The 22,115-nt window shown below is 41.3% G+C and overlaps 1 protein-coding gene across 1 annotated transcript in view; it reads right to left on the bottom strand.

Moving 5' to 3' along the window:
* Window positions 1–22,115, bottom strand: part of WNT3A (Wnt family member 3A) — a 50,960-nt gene that overhangs the window by 6,770 nt on the left and 22,075 nt on the right. Inside the window, exon 2 of the mRNA XM_072413018.1 lies at window positions 5,905–6,146. Within this exon, the coding sequence (XP_072269119.1) occupies window positions 5,905–6,146 (242 nt within the window). The remainder of the gene's footprint in view (window positions 1–5,904; window positions 6,147–22,115) is intronic.

Raw genomic sequence — 22,115 nt, 5'->3', positions numbered from 1 at the left:
GGCCATGGGTTTATTAATGCAATTGTGTCATTTTGCATTTATATGGTCCCATTCACACCTGCAAACTTAGTGTGTTGCAATAACACATGCATTACTGCAATGTACACTTACATTACATGTGGTCTGAATGGCTCTGCAACGCAATAGGCCAATGCAGCTTCCATGATAGCACAATGCAAAATAAGACGCTCGGATACATTCCAAGTTATTACCCATACTGGTGCATTCATGGGCTACCCTACTATTGTGTGATACTTCCCCCACCTCCTAGATTGTAAGCTCTTCGGGGCAGGGTCCTCCCCTCCTCCTCCTGTGTCACTGTCTGTATCTGTCTGTCATTTGCAACCCCTATTTAATGTACAGCGCTGCTTAATATGTTGGCGCTATACAAATACTGTTTATTAGTAATAATATTAATAAATGGGCTGCCGCAAAGCATGGTAATGCTATATTTAATGCAGGTCAATAAGTTCATGCACTGCACAGCAGCATTAATATTACACAGTATTTATATAGCACCGACATAATATGCAGCGCTGTACAAAGTCAATAGTCATGTGACTAGCTGTTGCTCAAGGGAGCTTACAATCTAATGTCCCTACCATAGTCATATGTCATTGTTACAGTCTAAGGTCAATCTTGGGGGGAAGCCAAACAACTGAAATGCATCTTTTTGAAATGTGGGGGGAAATCGGAGTAGGGGGAGGAATCCCACACAAACACAGGGAGAACCTGCAAACTCCATGCAGATAGAGTCCTGGCTGACATTTGAACCTGGGACTCAGCACTGCAAAGACCAGAGTGCTAACCACTGAGCCACTGCACTCATGAACAGCTGAATGGGTGAATGGGTGAATGGGTAAACGGGTAAACGGCTGAACGGGTGAATGGGTGACTCGGTAACCTCAATATATAAATATTTTTTTTGGGGGGGTCATGGACAACAAAATGCACAAATTTCCTGGCTCATCCTGTGACATGACTATGGACTTTGTACAGTGCTCCATCATATGTCGGCACTATATAAATGCAAGATAATAATAATTGATTACATTTTGTAACATTTTACAATAACCCAGGATAAAGGGGGGCATTGGGTGTTGGGGGTTAAGGGCTAAGGGGATTTCTTTTTTTTTTACAGGTTACAGCACGACACCCCATTCCAAAAATAACCTAAATTAAAAATCCAATAACCCCAGAAAAGGATTAGGAGTCACAGAGGTCTAAAACCAAAAACAAGCGACAATCGGGAGGCCAAAAAAAAAAAAAATCCCGGTAACAATGGGGCCGTCGTAGCCCACCTGAGGATGGAATGCGCGGCTGTATTGGAGTGGTCTGATCGCAAGTGACAATCCTCGTCCCCGGTAAAGCAAAATGGTTCTTATTACCTGCTGGGTAATAGAATCTCCCTTTGTCTCGCCACTGTCACGCCGCATTAAACCCACAATGAGCCCAAATATTTTATATGAAATTCGCCCCTGCCACTGATTAGCCAGGACCTAGCAACGTACAACTATGCAGTGGAGGGCCCTCGGAGACGGGCAAAAGGGAAATCCCTATTGAAATGGTTTAATAAAACAATCTAAAGAGCGTGTGAATGGTGCAGGGCATTTTCACTTTTCTCTGGAGCTTAATCTCATGGTCTGCCAGATATTGTGCTCGGAGCATACCCCAGCGGGGTGCGGGCTAAGGTCTCCCGTCATCTCCTTTTACAGAGCCTTTCGCGGCGAGTTAATGATATACTGGTGTGATTGCCTCCCGCGGAAAAGGAGAAACACGCATTTTATCAAAAGGAGACACCCCCTAACACATCCTAAACGGCAACAATTCCTCTTCCTCAGGTCGAGGGTCTTGACCTGGATTCGGGGGGCACCTCCCAGGATTTTCAGGCCCCCCCGAGTTATTGTGAAAATGTCTCGCCAGCAGGGAACTCCGTTGCCAAAACTTTAATATTTGGTTGTCTCCAAAAAATCATTTTGAAATAATCTGTGGGGATCCTGCCATGAGGGTGCTTGTTCTGGTAAGTATAGGGTGACAACGCAGGAGCACCAGGGAGGAAGAGTTGTCAACCTGAACATAGCAGAACAAGCGCCTTTGGTGTACTCGGAGCTTCTAATAGAAATAAAAGTTTGAGATGCACTTTACAGGCATGGCGGCTGTTGTATGCACATTGATAATCTACAAATTGTGATCAGGGCATCCAGAGACCACAGAGCTACCCCATGGCAATGCCATGCTTTATGCTTCAGAAGGATGGCATCATTTTTATTATTATTAAACTGTATTTATAGATTGTAAGCTCTTCTGGACAGGGTCCTCTCCTCTTCCTGTGTCACTGTGTGTCTCTAAGTTGCTACCCCTCTTTAATGTACAGCGCTGCGTAATATGTTGGCACTATTATTAAACAGGATGTATATAGCGCCAATGTTACATTAAACAGGACAGCGCTGAGTAATATGTAGGCGCTATATAAATCCTGTTTAATAATAATAGCACCAACATATTATGCAGCGCTGTACATTAAAAAGGGACAGATGGATACAAAAAATGGCACAGGAGGAGGAGAGGACCCTGACCAGAAGAGCTTACAATCTAATCCTTGTTCATGCAACACATAGACACATGTCACCATCATCCTGACAAATCCTATTTGCAGGTAGATTTGAAGTAACTGCAATAGTGCTGCAGGATATCGGCAGCAAAGAATGGAAAGAGGTGAAAAAAGATTTTGGTATTCTAATTTTCTGATTGATACGACAACATTGTCCTTAATTCCTACACATGTGGTGTCAGCCCTGCTCCTGATAGTGAATACACATGAATAAGGGCAGCATGGTGGCTCAGTGGTTAGCACTCTGGCCTTTGCAGCGCTGGGTCCCCGGTTGGAATCTCAGCCAGAACACTATCTGCATGGAGTTTGCAGGTTCTCCCCGTGTCTGTGTGGGTTTCCTCTAGGTACTCCGGTTTCCTTTCACATTCCAAAAACATTCAATTAGGGTAATTGGCTTCCCCCAAAATTGACCCTGGATTGTATAATTGACATATGACTATGGTAGGGGCATTAGATTGTGAGCTCCTTTGAGGGACAGCTAGTCACATGACTATGGACTGTGTACAGCGCTGTGTAATATGTATGGTGCTACATAAATAGTGTGTAATATTATGGAAGGATTCACTATAAAGAGTGAATGTGCATAGAACCAGGATCCTGATGGATCTGCCCTAGGTATATGGTAGGGGCAGATCAGGAGCTCCCCTTGTCCTCTATAAGCCGTCTGTGCCAATCTAGCAAGTTTCTCTTTCTGTATTCGTATTTTCTGTTCCTTTCCCAGGGCTCCGTTTTACGCTGGACAAGTTCAGGCATCGGCTAGCCATTAAATTATAGGAGAAGGAGTTTCCGGCTAATGTCTGGAATGTTCCAGGAAGGGATGTGACCTGTAGGTAAGGGAGGTGCCTGTATGGTGTACACACAGGCTGAGAGATGCACAGCGCTCATATATATGCTCAATGGCGTCATAAAGAGGACCTGTTCTGAGTACAGAGCCACTGCTGACTTCTGTTCACAGGTATGCAAATCATACCTGACTTCACTTGCTGCATGCTTATACTGAGACAGCCTGGGAACAAGCATTTTATATAGTAGCAAACTCAATATTTTACACTTTTGTGGCCAGAGCCATTTATTAAAATACATATTTTTTTAAATCAAAAACACTTTCAACCCCCCCCCCCCCCCCTTTTCAAACACAAAGGAAAGTTTTTGATAGGGTAAATGGGCAATTGCCCAGTGCCCCCACCTTCTTCAAGGCCGCAGTTTAGAGAATAGCAGGGGTGCAGGGAGCTGGAATGTTTGGGGTGCACACACACTCAGTGTACATGTATGACCAAAAAGAGAAAAGTCGTAGTACTCTTTATGACCAGGTGCAGAGAAGAGGCGCTATGGAGAACACAGAAGTTGAAAAATGCTGCCTGACATAAGAAGATTTCTCTGTGACATTATTTTCTGTTTAGTATAAAGAATAAGTAATATATTAAAAAAACAATAAATCCCTAAGGTGTTTTAACTTTTATAACTCTAAGTAACTATAACTATTTATCAAATAGTATAGCATATTTTTCCCCTTCCTTGCTGCAGTGTGTCGTATTTTCACAAATATGTTTCATATACTATATTGTAGCCACTAGGGGGAGCACTTGTGTGTGTATATCAGACAGCCCCATAGGGTTTCCCTGTTGTCCAGTGATCTCCTGACAAGTCACATGACAATGCACAGCGCTCCTGACTATGGACCCAGAGCGTTCCCACATAACTGACTGTCGTGTGTCGTATTTTTTAACTTTCATTTATTTATATTATTTTAGATGCAAAAATATAGAAGGAAAAAGTGCGAGCTGCAGAATGTTCAAGTGCACACAGGCAGCCTGACCTCTGACACAGCAGCATCCAATCAGACCGGTTCCTCCTGTTATTTGTTCAATCAAAAATCATTAACTGAGCCGTGCTGTATAATTACCCCAAATCTGTTTTCTTATTACCTTCCCATAATCCCCTGCACACCGAAATCACAGAGAGAGAGGCAACCTGCAGTGCGAGCCAAGCATGTTTCAGGCATTGAGGATGAAGGAAGAGACGCTCATACATCTGGCTGGTGATTCTAGGGGAAACCTCTAGGGGGGAGACTTCTTTTGGGGGTAATAGCCCAGCTCATAACTTCAGAGCTCATAATGAACAAACATAAAACAGCTTATCTCTTACGGCCGGCATAGAGCTCATGCTCCGAATTGCACTCATACCTCTGAGTACAGCTTATACTTTATGGTTTGATTAGAGCTCATAATTCTAGAGCTCATACCTCATGGCCTGGATGCAGCTTATACCCTGAATAGAGAACATACCCTAAATGCAGCTCATACCCCAGATTCTGAATACAGCTCATTCATCTATCGCTCATTTGTCTGAATAGAGCTCACACAGTATGTCACCACCTATTTATAGACGGTTCCTCTGGAGCTCATACCTCACTACCCAAATAGAGCTCATACCCCGAAAATAGCTCATACCTTGTATCAACTTCAAGCTATACAACATTTAAACATTGTAATGGACTTTTAAGGACTCCTCAAAAACATTTCCTATACTCATCAAAATTCAGATCTTTTCAATGCGTTTCACAAGATGTGCTCTGTCAGAAATTTTCCCACACATCTTGCGAAACGCGTCGATTTCAATGTTTAAATATTGAAGATCCAAATGAACACCCTCTTTTATCAAAGAACAGTGGAAAAATGGTCACATTGCTGATCATATTCCTAGAACTTGTATCATATATGGATCTCATACCATGAACGGAGCTCAGAACTCTAACGGAGCTCATGGTCTGAATAAAGTTCATACCTTGCACCAACTTTAAGATATACAACATTTAAACATTGTAATGGAGTTTTAGGGATCCCGAACATTTTTTTTTTCAAATTTATTAGTGAAGCTATAATTTATTTCCACATCATAGGACCAATAGATCATATGGATCTTTTCAACACAAGATGTGCTTCTTCAGAAATTTTCCCACACATCTTGCGAAGCGCGTCAATTTCAATGTTTAAATGTTGCAGAATCTAATGGATTCCAACCTTTATCAAAGAATAATAGAAAGATGGTCAGGGTTCTGATCATTTTCCTAGGACTTGTATCTTATAGCCCAAATGGATCCCATACCATGAACACTACTCAGAGCCCTAATGGAGCTCATGGCCTTAATAGGGCTCAAACCTAATTGCCAGAGTTCATATCTCTAAGCTTAGAGATATGCAGGAATACCCTAAAGATACCTCATAGGCTCAATACAGCTCACACCTCAACTTTTTTTCAACTATTCATTAATTTAGGCCCAAATGGACACCAACCTTTATCTAAGACGGGCCCAAAGATGGCCAAGTTGTCGTTCACCGTCGTACAGTTCCATCTTCTGCCCCGGAACTGGTGCTGGCATTCCTGTATGCCGATTTTCACCCCCTCCGCCACGCTGGGCATTATCTCCATGTAATTCCGACAAAATCGCATTTGCTTTGCCACCAGCCCCGGGATAGTGCCGCATGGGATTGGCTGTGTGCCCAGAGAAGAATATTGCTGGCCAATGGCTAATGACCTGAAAGACAAAATTGAATGATTAGTCAACCATAGAGTTAGTGATGATACGATGGACGGTCTACAGAGAAGTACACAGCTTTGGAATTCACACACATCCATGAATTGGTCATTCAGATATTCTAGATAATCAAAAACTTAAAATTGAAGACTTGTTTGATTTGCTTTTCGAACTATTAACCAACAATATTGGACCTCAAGTCAAAAAATTCCAACAGGTCCCTATTCTCAGAGATCCCAGAAGTTACATCCTGGCTTCATTAGGAGATTTAGTATATGGCCAAAAGCCCCCAATGAGCATGAACCCCATGGGGCGCAGCAAGGTCCAACTAGGGCACCAGGCTTTACAGGCAATAAATATTCTGATAGTGAGTGAGTCTCAGAGGGACTTGGCCATCCCGGGAACTGCAAGCAGTCAAACTCCTCCTGGCCTCCTCAACATGTGGTGATCCCACAAGCCCCCTACACTCATATTATGCCCACAGTAATGTCCATGGAGGCTTGTTTGAAGAACAAGATGTTGCCTCCTCCCAACATAAATATCTTTACTGAAGACATTCTAGTCAGGTGACAGACGTCACCAGAGAAAAACATCCTCACCAATACATGACTTGACTACTTTGTTCTACAGGGAGGGTAAAAATTTTGGAGGGAGGCAAGGAAATCAGACCTCACACCCCAGGAAAGAAGTAGTCCAAACTACACACATCACTATTCCTTCAGACCCAGAGCTTTAAGATAACATAAGAAGGTCTGCAACTCCGCCCACATCTCTAGGTCACTTCCTGTATCCTATCCAATGCATGATGCCACATCCTGTACACAGGAACTGCTTCCTTCAACCTACCCGATGTCACTTCCTGTTCAAAAGCTACTCCAACCCAATTCTTTTTTTCACTTTGGATATGGAGGTTCTAAGCTTTTCCTTCTCCAATCAAAAATAATAACAGGATCTCCAGGGATTATGTTCATTTCATAATTTAATTAACTAAAATGGCTTTTGAAATGACATGAACTTGAGATCTGGCTGGCACTGTGTAATGTGGGTGGCATTATTGCTCACACCCAAATGACGAAATCCGGCGCTCTATTTAGATTTATGTAATTAGACCGATAGCATGGCTGGGTCACAACATTGCAAGTATGGAAGTCATTCCCTGGGTGGCCAAATAGCCCAATTAACATTCCATTCACCTGTACATGTAACCTTTTACCTGGCAAAACGTGCTATTTAGCTATTCTTTTCCCTTCAACACCACACAGCCTGCACTGTACAAAATAGAAAACTATCCGGCAAGGGGTAAGTTATGTTGGTGAAAACATCTTATTGATGAAAGGGGTCATGGAGGACCCCCCTGCCCATGTATGTTCCAGCTAATAGCAGTGCTGTGCAGAAGGCCGTCAATGGGAACCATGAGGAAGATTCTGTACAGGGAAACAATTAAGGTTGAGTGGCTCCTACCGTCCCTGTGCTGTGTTCCCAGGTCTGCAGACCAACTGTACCCATTATGAGGAGCTCCCACCATTCCTGTGCTGTGTTCCCAGGTCTGCACACCTGCTGTGTTAAATTTAAGGGGCTACTGCCACCTGTGCTCTGTTCCCAAGTCTGTACACTTCCTGTGCCCTTAATGAGAGGCTCCTACCATTCCTGTGTTCTGTTCCCAGGTCCTTACACCTGCTGTGCCCATTGTGAGGGGCTCCTACCATCCCTGTGCTAAGTTCCTGGGTCTGTACACCTCCTGTGCCTATTATGAGGTGCCCCTACCATCCCTGTGCTGTGCTCCTAAGTCTGCAGACCCACTGTGTCTAATAAAAGGGGTCCCCACAATCCCTGCATTTGTATTCTGTAGATTGAAGGCTGTAAAAGGAAGAGGTGGACAGGATCGGAGCAATGCAATAAGATAGAGCACCCACACTTAAAAGAAGCCAGCAGTTGATCCTACCTGGATCCATCCATTACCTAATATCACCTGTGGACTAAACCTTGAAATAGAGGAATGAATTCTGCATATCTGAGGATCTGGTGGCTGAACAGAGCCAGTCAATATTCGTAATATTTTTAGCTCAGGTTCCTAACACCTCCATTTTTGGATTGGATCCTGCACTGTGGAGTTTCAGTCAGGAAGTCAGCAAATTGATTTCATTTTACAGGCCACAGCTTGCTGTATAATTGAAGAAATTTCCATGAATCTTCAGACTGGTCTGACCCGACCTGACTTGCTGCTTCCAGCTGTTCATAGCTGGGTCCTCCCTCCTTCTGCACACAGGGAGCAGCTCCATGTGGTCCTTGTTATGGGAGCAGCTCCAGTGCGGTCCTTGTTATGGAAGGATAGCCGCCATTGGGTATGTGACTCAATCCAGGCCAATGACAAGCAGGTATTGGATCCGCTCACCACAATAGATATGACAGTGAAAACAACCTCAATTAAAAAAGTAATTAAGTTCCCTAAAAATAAGCTTTAAATGATCAGTCTAATTTTTAGTTGTAGGTTGGGGACTAGTGGGTTGGATCATCTTTTTGCATGGTATTTATGATCTTAGGGGCTCCTTCCCTGATCTCCCTCCTGCTTCTGGCTCTTTATATGCTTTGGGACTTTAGCTCCCTTTGACATATTCCATCATTTTAAAGTAAATATTAGAATGATAAGAAATGGTAGAAATCCCACAATGGGAACAGCAGGTGTACAGACTCAGGAACTTGGTGCATGGATGATGGGAGTCTAGAAGGAGTCAAGACCCTGGAATGTAGTGCAGAGATCAAGGGAACTTCTTTTAATGGAAACAACAGGTGTACTGGCCCAGGAACCCAACACAAAGATGATGGCAAATTCATGCATGCAATGGGCACAGTGGGTGTACCAGTCTAGGAACTCAACACCAAGATCGTGCAAAATTCTTAAAATGGGCACAACGGGTGTACCAACCTGGGAACTCAACACAGAGATAGTGGAAAGTTCCTATATTGGGCACAGCAGGTGTACCAACCTAGGAACTCAACATAGAGATGGTGGAAAGTTCTCAGAATGGGCAACGCAGGTGTACCAACCAGGCAACTCAATACAAAGATGGTGGAAAGTTCTCAGAATGGGCACAGCAGGTGTACAAACTTTGGAACGAAACATCTATAGCATCCCAATCAAAAGGAAGAAATTGTCACAAAGGATGGTCAGACAGGTAAAATTATTAAAATATAAGAAAATTCAAAATTTTACAATTGGACCAGAAATTGAAGATTAATCTCCCCAACTAAATGAAGAGTATAAAATAGGCTGTCAGTGGATTCCATTTCTTTATCACCACAAAACTAGACAAAAAAGTGTTATCTTTAGAATTACTTTAACACCTTCTGCAATCAATATTTACTTCATCTTCACCAAAACTGAAGAGTTATTTTGTGCAAGGACCTGTGCCAAAACCACCCAAAAATAATGATGGCCAAAAGTAAACTCTCTTGGTAAATTGTGGCAAAAACATTTACTATGGATAAAAGAAAGGCCACTGACTCCAATCCAAGCCAATCTATATACAGTGCAACCTAAATGTCCACTAGTAAAATAATGAAGGCATTAGAGAGTAGCAGTGGGGGAATCTCCAGAGATTCCCTGTATATATGAATCACTACAGATCTACTTGTTCTCTGGCCACAGGCAAAGAAACCCTTTACCCCTGAATATGCACAAGCACAAGGAGGCCCAGCAGACAGATGTAAGCCTATGCATGGATTCCTTGTTTTAAAGAAGCTCCAAAAATGATGCCATGTATGCTCACGTCCCTATACCTGCATCAGGGGAAACAATAAGAAAATTAGAAAATCAATGTAGCTAAGATATCTAATGACTGGTAATGATATGCAGGTTTGGTTGTTGTTTCATTAAGGTGTTGTCAAGCCATTCAAAGCTCCCATAGAAGATGCAAATTCTCCACTCATGGTAACCAACGCTGATGGTAAGCAGCGAAGTTTATAATAGGTGTGATCTCGAATCACTTTGTTTTACAAATCCCTCTTCAATCTCTGAGCAATAAACTTTTTCTTGTAGCAGATTGAGCAGTGTGAAGTGTAAGTGGAGAGTCATTGGGGCCTTTGTGGGAAGGATTAGTGAATAAGTCAACAGCAAGCCGACAGAAAGGCTCGTAAACTTAGCAAAGTCACTCCACAAACCACAATATAATGGATGAGAGTGATTTATCTTGTACGAGTTAGTGTCATAATAGGTTTTGTGCAGTAATAGACGTGTGGTGTTTGTTTAGTGCGTTGCTGGAATTTATTGAAACAATGTAACACAATGCAGCCTGGAGAGTATCAGGATCCAGAAGACTAAATACTGCTAATATTCATTAAATAGCTATTGAGTTTTTAATAATATTACCACTGCATTGTGTCCTTTAAAGAGCACCTGTATTCTTTTTTCAAATTTCTTCATTTACATTAAAATAAACATGGTATCATTATTGTTATGTATTACAGGTATTTGTGCACCGTTTTTAAGGAAAGGTTCATATAATGCTGCTAATAAGGGGTTATCAAGGCAGCTAAATTTATTTCCATAACCATTAGGGGCTATTTCAGCCTTAAAAAACACCAAAAACTTCCTTGATTTCACCTTTTCCATTGACTCTAATGCTTGTTTCCAAGGTGTTCAATTTGCATTTGACAACCAATCTTATTGGATATCCGCAGCCAATACTCTGCATGGAGGGATTTAGTGTAACATACTAATAGAAAATCCCTAGAATAAGGAGTTTTCAGAATATCAGGTGATCCCAGGTGGTGTCCCAGGCCTTATGGACCTTTATTATATAAACAGTCCCTCCACACAACAGTCCCATTGCCCTTCCAGTTATCGTTGCTTTTATGAATCTTCGGCAATCATCCAAATTCTGATCAATTAACTCCTGGCGGCTCACTAATCAGCATATACCAGCTTTGACATGCCAAGCTGCGCCATCCTGTATGTAGAAGTCTAAGCCAGGATCTTAGAGCCATGCCAAAGTACATAATGAGTTCAGTTAGGAAAGCAAGAGACAATGCTTTTAATTCCAGCTTTTAAGTCACAAAGCTTCCATCCGTTCGCCATGGATTGAGTGCGCGTGCCTCAGGTTTGTATTACTGCCACGGAACGTGTTTGCGGTGCACCCAGATTGTTACACGAGGATCAAATGTATGTTTTTTCCGCAGCCAAGGACAGCACTACTAAATCTATATCATATTTTCCAAGTCAGCCACAAAGGAACTGGCAGATCTTCTGCCGCAAGTCATCAAGGTGAATTTCATTTGCAAAAAATTATAGAAAAAAATATAAAGGCCTTTGTAGTTCTCATCACCCTAAGATAACCTGGGCTAAACCAAGAAAAGAGAACAAAGCACATTCAGGCCAGACTTAGAATGGGCTCATATTGGGAATACATAATAGTACATAGAAACCACTAATAAACAAATTAAAATGAAGAAAAAAGAATTATCATTATTATTACAGTTAGTTCTCAAGTCCTTTAATTCCTTACTGAATCGGAGCGCAGAGCCTCCGGGATACTTATGTCAGGCATCCCCAGAGGCTGTGGTGGGATCAGGGATGCGCAGAAGGGGCATTTTTTTCCACCAAGGGGCAACACATGGTGAACTAGGCGAAGATCTGCTCTCTTTTTTCTTCTCCTTAACAGCAGCTACGTCACACAATCTCGCACCTGTGCAGTGCGAGATCTGGTGAAGAGCAAAAAGACAAGAAGAAGAAGGAAGAAGATGGTGGCGTCCGGCACTTCCTCTGCACCAGGGCGAAGAGTAATTATAGGACGGCGCGGGACCGGATTGTGGAAAGAACCAGGGCCATTGAGGGATCTGTGAGATTAACCTTCAAAGCGGTAACCCCGATTGTGGCTCGGGGTAAAAAAAAAACAGTTGATAGCAGTAACCCCAAGCCACATTCAGGGTAGCTAAAAAATAAAAAACTAAAACTTACCTAGTCCCACTGGCGTCCTCCAGTGTCCTGCCCGTCCGTGCCCATCCTCTGCCGGCGTCCTCTTCCTTCGATCTGTCCCCCGGCGATAGCGCTGACGTTCCCTGAGAGTTCCCAATGTATTGGATTTAATACAAAATAACTGTATTGAATCCAATACAAAGTGATCATTATATTATATATATGCTACTGCACAGATATATTGCAGGTTTCAGTATTTTTATTTATCCATGCACCCTTGTTTTAACAGATTTTTGTGTTTTTTATTTAAAGTTTATAAAATTTTTTAAATATTGGACATATTTCAATGAGTTATGCCTAAGAACAGGCCTACAATGTAAAATAAATTACATGAAAGACAATGTATTGCTTTTAGACATATAAATACGGACAGAAATGAACCGCCCAGGAGGTTAAAGGTAAGTGTAATTTTTTTATTTTTAGTTTAGTTCCGCTTTAACAATTTTTTACCTCTATCCAGATTGTTAAAAAACACATTTATGGGTTTAGAAATATTTAAAATACATCAACAGCAAAGCAATATCTATGCTAGTTTACTCCCAGTCTTAATCCTTAGGCTGGTGGATAAATAGATAATGAACCATATTTGCCTATTTACCTAATGAGTAATTCTCCTTTTCTTATAAAAGACATCTTACACATTTCTGTTTCATTCTCAAAGTTATCAGATATATATTTTGTTTCTTAAATATTTGATTGATTTTTTGCTCAGCTTACTAATTGATTTATTGATCGTATCCATTATTATTTTTCAAGTTCAAACTTCAGTCCACAAAAGGCAAGTTACATAGTTAGTGAGGCTGATAAGACATACGTCCATCAATTTCAACCACTAGCGAAATAAACATATCTCAGATATAAAACCCTATAGACATAGCTGATCCAGAGGAAGGCAAAACAAAAACCCCTGGTATAATTTACTCCAACATGGACCCTTTTGTCTCTTTGATGAGTTTCATACATCATTTATTTATTGTTACCCAGGTCTCCATCCAACTCTTGCAGGACACCTGAATTGATTTTTCCAAAATCTTCCTGAATATGGGATTTATTGATGAATTCCACCTATGAATAATATCCACAACTCTAAAGAGGGTAACTATACATATATACTGTTATTGTCATTGTTAAGTCTCTTTTACTTTGTTGTTTCATGTTATTCTATTTAGCAACAAAAGTCTCCAGAAAAACCAATGCAATGTTTCCTATGCAATGCAATGTTTCTCCTTCCCCCGGTTTCAGCCCGCGAAACACGTTGGGTTAAAATTAATATCTGGTTAAATTGAGATCTTTATGCCTTCGGTCATTTGTTGACTGACTCAGGAAGTTGTGTTTGTATTTTCAAACATATGTCATTTATGTGCCAAATTATTTTTTATTATTAACATATTAATAAAGTTTTTTTGATGTTTTATTAAGCTTTGTACCACAGAAACAAGTTGCCTTTTTTATATTGCTTTATTTTATGAGCAATCACAAGCCCAATATTTGGGTGGTTTTACAAGCTTATCCACAGATGGGTTGTAGGGGCTAAACTTTTCTTGCTGCAACGTCCCAATTCTGACCACCCTGGGCTACTGTAGTAAAGGTAATGATAAAGGACAAGGAAGAAGAATTTTTCAGGAGATAGGCAAACCCTGCCATTTATGTCACTGCCCCAGGAGAGGGATGATGGAAGCGCTCTGAGACGTCTCTTTCATTATCATACACATGGCTGTAGCTGTCCTTGCTATGTAAACAGCGGCACCTTCCTAGCTGCACCAGACACTAAATATTGTAGAGTAAATTGGTCTAATAACTGGTTCTCTTTAAAGATATTCTACAAGCAAACAGATAAATACACACGGTCCTCTTCTAGAGTTACATAATTCAGTTTACATTATATCACTTTCGGGTTGTGTTGGGTCTCATTATCTGGGTGGCAATTAAACAAAAGGTAAAATGATCTTGTCAGTATCAGAAGAAGAGAGTTGGTGACCTGTGTATAAGCAGGTGGTCGGAGGTAACAGGGACACTAAAATAGAAAGGTCAGGGGGGTGTCACTTATGCCCCAGGTGGGAGAGGGGGTCGACCACCTATTGCCATCATGGGCTGAGTCATACTTTCTGTCTACAAGTCACTTTCGTTTGGGTTTATTCAGTGACTCAATGGCGAAAACATAGAGTATAGAATATATTAGGAAATCCTAATTATATATTTATAGAATATATTAGGAAATCCTGCAGTGAGGCAAGCAATGAATTCTAAGAGATACCCAAATCAATGACCTGACATTAAGATGGATTCAAACAGACAGAGGCATCAACTATTCATCTTTGTACATTGCTACAAAGTCACAGTTGCAGAATGATCACTGGGTGCCCGGTTCCATAGTTTCAGTTCCATCTGACTTCCAGTTCAGTTCACTTTTTGAATAAAACATGAAATAAAAGAGGATGCTATATAGCCAAATGCTGTTACTACCTGACCACTGCACCAAATGGGTATGGACTTGATGATCATCCCATTACAGAATTAGAACCGTAGAACCAAGTACATAGCCTTGCAAGCTTCAGTAACAAATATGATCATTCAAAGACATTATAAGAGGCTCATAAGTCTCAGACAACCGTTTGGTGAAGACCGTTTTCTGCTTCCCCATGAATGTGTCCCTGTGTACAAAGCCATCCCCATAAAGACATGGGGTCACCAGTGGAGAAACCCAAGTGTCCTGTAGAGTCCTGACCTCAACCCTACTGAACATTGTTGGAAAGAATTGGAATGGAGAGTCCTTTTAACTCCAGTACCCAACCTGACAAACTGCACAAATTCCCATAGACACACTCCACAATCTCCCCAGAAGATGTTATTTCGGCAAGGCTGGACCAACTACATTATAATGTCCATAAGGCTTTAATGTCAGATGGCCAATAGCTGTTTTCTGTTCCCCCACGACTGTGCCCCGAGGTACAAAGCCAGCAACATAAAGACATGGGGTCACCAATTTGGTTTGGAGGAACTCAGGTGTCCTGTACAGAGGCCTGTCCTCAACCCTACTGAGAAACCTTTGGGATAATTAGGAATAGTGAGCCAGGTCTTCTCACCTGAACATCACACCTTTCTATATGGCCAGATGTATGAAGGTTACATGGAGACCAGGTGAATGGTCCTGGTAATACTCCATCATACAAAGACATTGTAGGCAATTTGTCTCTTCCAGCCTTGTTGTCACAGTGTGGGGAAGACCCTTTTCTGTTCCCCCCATAACTGTGCCCCGGGGTACAAAGCCAGCTCCATAAAGACATGGGGTCACCATGAAGGAACTTGAGTGTCCTCCACAGAGCCCTAACCTCATCCCTACTAAACACTTTTGGGGTGAATGGTGAGCCAGGTCTTCCCAACAAATATCAGTATCTGACCTCACAAATCCAGCTCCACAAAGCCACGCTTTGATAGATCTGATGTGGAAAATCCAGGTGTCCTGCATGGAGCCCCGACCTTAACCCTACTGATCCCCTGGAATGGTGATCTAGGCCTTCTCATCCAACATTAAAACCAGACCTCAAAATTCTGTTTGATTGACACAATTTTAAAGAAGTGCATCAAAAGAAGAGTAGAAGCCACTTACACAATGATGGCCAAAGTTTTGGAATGGGATGTCCATCAAGCTCATATAGGGGTAGTGGTCAGGTGTCTACAAATTTGGCCATATAGTGTAAATACCCTGTGGAGCATTAAAAGTCTTTTTTTTTTCATTATAACCCAAAAATAATATTTGTCACCTCTCCTTAAGCCTCATTTCCCTGTTTTAGTATCATATGAGGCCATTGCTGCTCTATAAAAGTTCTGACTTCTTGTGACAATGCCAAAAAAAAGTATCAGATTTATACATTTTTCATTGACATGTTTACTATATCTATAAATCAAGAAAAGTTCATAAAGAATTTGTTTCTTACTACGTGGCCTTCCGTAGGATGCAGAACTGACAATCTTTCCAGGATTTGTGCAAGAAATAAAAACAATAGAAAGGCTGTAAATTATGACAAATGTCTCTGCAGAAAAGATTCATTAGACCCCGTAATTATCAATCAGAATTCGGCTATCTGGAGGGGATAAATCTTCCTCCCTCTCCCTGCATTCTTTTCACACAGCTATATCATTATATAGCCAGCTATCAAAAACTTTCTTGTCTCCAGGCAAATTAGATGTATTGTTACTATAGCAAGGCTTTTTCAACAGCCGTCACCGGTGTTGTAACATGCAAAGTCTGCCTATGCTGCTTAGTTTATAAATGCCTATACAAAATATAAACATACAGGATTAAAGAGAACCTGTCATGGGTGGGTTTATGTAAGCATTAGAATGTTTTATTTTAAAGCACATGGAAACCCTAACTTAAGAACAATTAAATAAACCAATATGTATCCTAAAAAATGTATTGTTTGAGAAATATTCATTTTACCCTTTTATTGTGCATCTCAGTGCTTCTTGCAGCTGTGCCCTGGCTGTATGCAATGGCATTTCCTAGGGATGGTGACAACGGTGGGGAATGTCTGCATAATGGGTGCAGAAAGGGGAACTTTGGTTGAAGACTATGTGGCAGACTGGCAATGGAAGAGAGGGACAGAACACTACCATGTTTATATACAATAGGAAAACACTAGATTGTAAGCTCTTCAGGGCAGGGTCCTCTCCTCCTGTATCACTGTCTGTATCTGTCTGTCATTTGCAAACCCTATTTAATGTACAGCGCTGTGTAATATGTTGGTGCTATATATATCCTGTTTATTATTAATATTAATAATATTATTAATAGTAATAATAATAACTAAAGGCCATGGGAGAAATGAGCACTGGGAAAGGGGGCATAGACCAGAACTAATGAGATATGATGGGGGTGTTGACCTTAGCGGAAACAGTCAATGATTCACATTGGGGAGCAATCGGTGCCACATTCTAGACAATGGATAGCTACCGCTTCTCTGCTCAGATCTGCAAGAACAGAATATTTGCTTATGGGCCCTTTGTGGTTTTTGGATATCACTGAACTCCCACCTGTGCCAATGCCCAATGATATCAAAGGCTGTTTGTATGCCCAATGGGGAGATTTACTCTACCTGGGGCCATATTATGGGCTGACAACTCGAGAGCACAAATGAGAGACAGTGTTGTCACTCAACAGGAAGTGTCCCCCTCTATTCTGTGCTACTTCCCTCCTAGATTGTAAGCTCTTTGGGGCAGGGTCCCCTCCTCCTCCTGTGTCTGCATCTGTCATTTGTAAACCCTATTTAATGTACAGCGCTGCGTAATATGTTGGAGCTATATAAATACTGTTTAATAATAATAATGTTAATAATAAAAAACAAGAACCTTTTTTGAAAGCTGATCAAGTTTTATTTTTTTTTATGAAAATTTCAAAATTGAAATTAATTGTTATCTTTACCCTGAAAACACCCCTTAATCTAACTCTTACCCTGCAATGGTCCTCCAATGTCCAGTCTTTAGCATGGAGCTCTAACAACACTTTGGCACCGGTCATCGGCGCACTATATGTGCCTCTCCCAATGTGCCCATTTCAGTGCTTTTAGTGGGTGCACAACTTCAAATGAAAAAGAAACAACTTTTTGGGACTTTTCTGAAGCTGTTTTTCTCTTTTTGCTTTTCTTATCCTTAACCTAATTTTGCCTTTTCAGAAGAAGCTGCTGCTATAATGGATGCATATTTCAAACGTGTCTGAGCACGGAGTCCGAGACATTTCACTTGAAGCCCGGGGCCACAGATTCGCCTCCAACAGAACCTTTTTTTTGTGTGTGTTCTAAAGAATGTATAGGAGTTCCCCTGCAGCAATGTGTACGAGAGGAGGGCCGCAGTCACTGTGGATGTCAGTGTGTCCTGTTTATCCATCACCTGAAACCGCCGCTGAACGCAAAGCTGCCAAGGCTCAGGTCAAACATGGAACAAGTTTTAGTAAATTGATCAGAGATTTGGATAAATAGATTTCCTAAGCTGATCTCTGGGTTTTTGGGAATCATTTGGCACGTTGTTGTCTTATATAATAAACGCAATGCATTTTTCAGTTTAGGTTTGTTCTAAATGGATCATTTTTTAGGATGATCATTAGGTTTAGGTGAAGGGTTAAGTTCAGGGTAAGGGTAAAGGTTAAGGAGGAGTTTATGGCGTGGGTTAAACTTAGTATGTGGGTAGTTTAGTTTTTCTATTTCTGGGTAGTTTAAAATAGAAGCGTTTGTAGTGCTGTCTATACCCTTGCAGGGAAGATTAAACCTCTTACTGTCCAAGTGCATGAAATCAAGAAATATGAAGAAATATATGAAGAATATAAGAAAAAATGAAGAATAACAGGTTAAATAGTTTATTTTGTAGTTTATTGTTGAAGGTTGAAAAAGTCGGCACATGTCGCAGGATAAACCTCCTTCATCAGGGCTGATCGGGATCCCTAAAGGACTCAGCATACATGATAATGGACATTATGTTCACACTATGGGCTCTATTGAAACAACAGGGAATCTAACATTCCCTCAAACATTCCCTCACGGGAATCCATTACTGCCATTGAAAAGCATAGACCTGGAATATTACCTCTAGGGAATCTTTATCATTAATATCATGGCAGAAGAAAAATATTTGTTTTGGGTGTTATTTGAAATTCCCTTTTAGGTAGATGCAGATGTTGTATTAATATGAAAATACAATTGAAGAAATATCAGACCAATAGAGGAGAGAATGTGTAACAAAGAGAATTTACTGCAACGATTCACTGAACACACAATGGTAGCATGCAGGGAATTGACTTCAAACACAAAAGTGCACATAAACTATATAGAATAGTATTGAAAATGCACTAGTTTGCTTTCTAATAACAAAAGTGCTACATGTAGGACCAGGAATCCATATACAAATCTAATTTCTAAAATATTACAATATACAGCAACAGTATCTTTTTTTCAGAATAATGCTGGAAAATCTAATTATAAAGCCTTGAGTGGGCGTGTCTGAGAATGTTTCCCCATATAATAAGCAGGGGTTCCCGGATCACTGTTCCACTAACCCGACTCTCTCCTCTACAATCTATTATGAATGCTGCAGCCAGACTCATCCATCCTTCCCTCCGCTCCTCTTCCTTTTTATTGTACAAGATGTTCAACATATAAACATGAGAGAACATATCTCCCTCCCTTCCTATTTATTGTCACAATTGCTTAATGAGGAAACAATTAGAAATATATCAATGTAAAAGGATAGATTTTCCGTTCCGCACTTGTTATGACAGTGATGGTCTGTTTTCTATTGCTTCAATATCATGTTAATTGCAGCTTTAAGTAAGTGCTGTAATTACATAGTGCGCTGCATAACCATGGCGTGGGAATTGTTCTCACCCAGCCAGGAGAGACACCTGGATTAGGAGCACCTGAGGGGCCCATGCTGGCCCCCAGCCACTGCCAAGCCATCATTTTTAGGATGCCAGTAACTGGGGACACCTGACCCATAGTGTGGTCATCTTTCTGGATGGGAAAATAAGGTGGAAATGAAGGAAGTAGGAAGGGAATCCCTTCAAAATAAGATAATTACAAAACAATGAGCAGGTGTAAGGGGGAGGGGGAGAGAATAATGAGAAGAAGTTCAAATGAAGGTGAAAGATCACACCTGATCACACAACATACACCTGATCACATGACATATATCTGACCACATGACCTACACTTGACCACATGACATTCACCTGACCACATGACCTACACCTGATCACATGACATACACCTGATCACATGTCCTACACCTGACCACATGACATACACCTGACCACATGACCTACATTTGATCACATGACCTAGACCTGATCACATGACATAGGTGCACAAAGTCCTAGAAATGTCACAATTTCTAACTCATGCACATTGCAAGTAAATCTAATGAAATCCAATCCCAGAAATCCAATGAGCTCCTATGAGTAGTAATCTGACAACCCTGCACTGAAATTCCAAGCCGTGTTGTCAGCCCTGCTTTCTACTAAATTCCAACTGTATTCCCTGTCTCTGTTCCTCTCCCCTTGCACACATTGGGTCTGATTTATTAAAGCTCTCCAAGACGGGAAAAGATAGACTATCTTGGGTGAACCTGGGTGATCCAGTCAACCTAGGATGGATCTGGTCAAGGAATAAAAATATTTGATAAATAATAGGAAATGATTTTTAAGAAATCCATTCCAGGTTCACTGAATCACCCAGGTTATTAAATCAGGCCCATTGGTATTTTCTAGGATTACAGTACTGGTGCCTTGACTCCTAGAAGCCTGACCACGCACTGGTTCTAAGGTAGGGAAAGCCGGTCAGTTGACCAATGCCCCCACTTTCTCTACTACCCCAGCCTCCACTTCAAATTTGCCCAGGGCTCTATTTTGTTTAAAACTATTCCTGACTTCCTGTGTAAGGAAAAGGCTCCTGGGAGGTGTAGTTCTGGGGGCAGTTGGGTGACCTCAAAGCAACTTCCCCCTGCAAGCCTGGTGATGATGTCATAGGGGGTAATAAAAGCTGTTTCTCACTACTACAACAAGGTACAAAAATGAAAGATGTTGAGGCAATATATAGAGGAGAGGAAGGTGTTGGGGTAAAATTGGGTCAAACCTGAAAGTATCCTTTAAATGATGGACCGCAAAGAAAACCCACTTTTCATAACCGAGGGGTCCTAGTAATACCACTGCTGCACATTTAGGGAACCACTGAAGTTGATAGTTATTACAACACAGTCGGTTTTGTTTATCAATGTTTTCACCCAAGATTCACACCAATGAATCTTATGTGCAAAATGTGTGAAAATGCTGCAAAATAGAACNTAATGTTGAATCATTTAAAAGACTCCCTGATGCCTATGGATGAATCCAGATTGGTGAATAGCACCAGACGGATCCGATTCACACACCCGAGCCAGATTGCCGCTGTCAGTGCAGACCGATTACATAAAATCATTATCACACCTGAAACAAGGAAACGTGCCAGCCCGTCATTAAATTATGGAAGTGATAACAGCTGCCATTAGAAATTACAAGCCAGTGAAACAGTCAGTGAATGTCACCAAACTCCGAGCCCTAAAGGGGAACGCCAATAAACTGGGCCAATAGGGCACCAGGAAAACATGGAATGCAATGCTTATTCTTGTTCCTTTTGGCTACAAGAGCGGTGATGGTGGTGGATGTGGGGTGGTCCCCTCACTGCGGATGTGATATCAGCTCGGACAATACAGCCGAATAACAATGGAAGCAGCACAGGAAGCCATCATTGTCCCAGGGCCGATGACCCAGATTCACACCTCACCAACAAATGTAACAATTACTTCTCAACTGCACCATCAGTGAAAGTGACACCTCTGACATTGAGATATCACTCGCAGCGACTCTGCTCCATGCGGCCCCTTCATTCTAGTAAATACATTCTTACAGACCCTTTGCTATGGGCCAGCACCATTCCACGTTTTCTGGATCACCCAGGTTCTCCTATCATAGTTTATCTTCTCCAGTCTTGGAGAGCTTTAATAAATCACATCCATTTTAAGCATTTTCAGCGACAGTTAATTGCAAGCAGCACCCCACAGCAGTGTTATATGGTTCTAAATCCTGCAAATGGAACTTGTAATGGTCAGCTTGGCCCATTACAGACTAATAAATGAATAAAGATTGATCGAGAGAACCTGGGTGCCCCTGAAATCCATGTTAGCTGTTTGCAGTAAGGAAGCCTTCCATAGAGTGCTGAAGTCTCTTGTAGTGTCATCCTTGGCAATTTTTATTAATATTAATAATAATATTATTAAACAGTTTTATATAGCGCCAACATATTACGCAGCAATGTACATTACATACAGGATGCACCTTTGTATATTATGGAAGAGAGGTCTGCATGCAGGATGGGTGTATCATTCACTGTAATGGGTGGGAATCTGGAAGACGTAATAGAAAATGTGATATAAGGGAAAGGGAGGAAATGATAATAGATAGATAGATAGATAGATAG

The sequence above is a fragment of the Pyxicephalus adspersus genome, chromosome 5 (assembly GCF_032062135.1).
Source record: "Pyxicephalus adspersus chromosome 5, UCB_Pads_2.0, whole genome shotgun sequence".
Classification (NCBI taxonomy): domain Eukaryota; kingdom Metazoa; phylum Chordata; class Amphibia; order Anura; family Pyxicephalidae; genus Pyxicephalus; species Pyxicephalus adspersus.
Note: the sequence above shows the minus strand (reverse complement) of the source record. Positions and strands in the feature narration are given on the sequence as shown.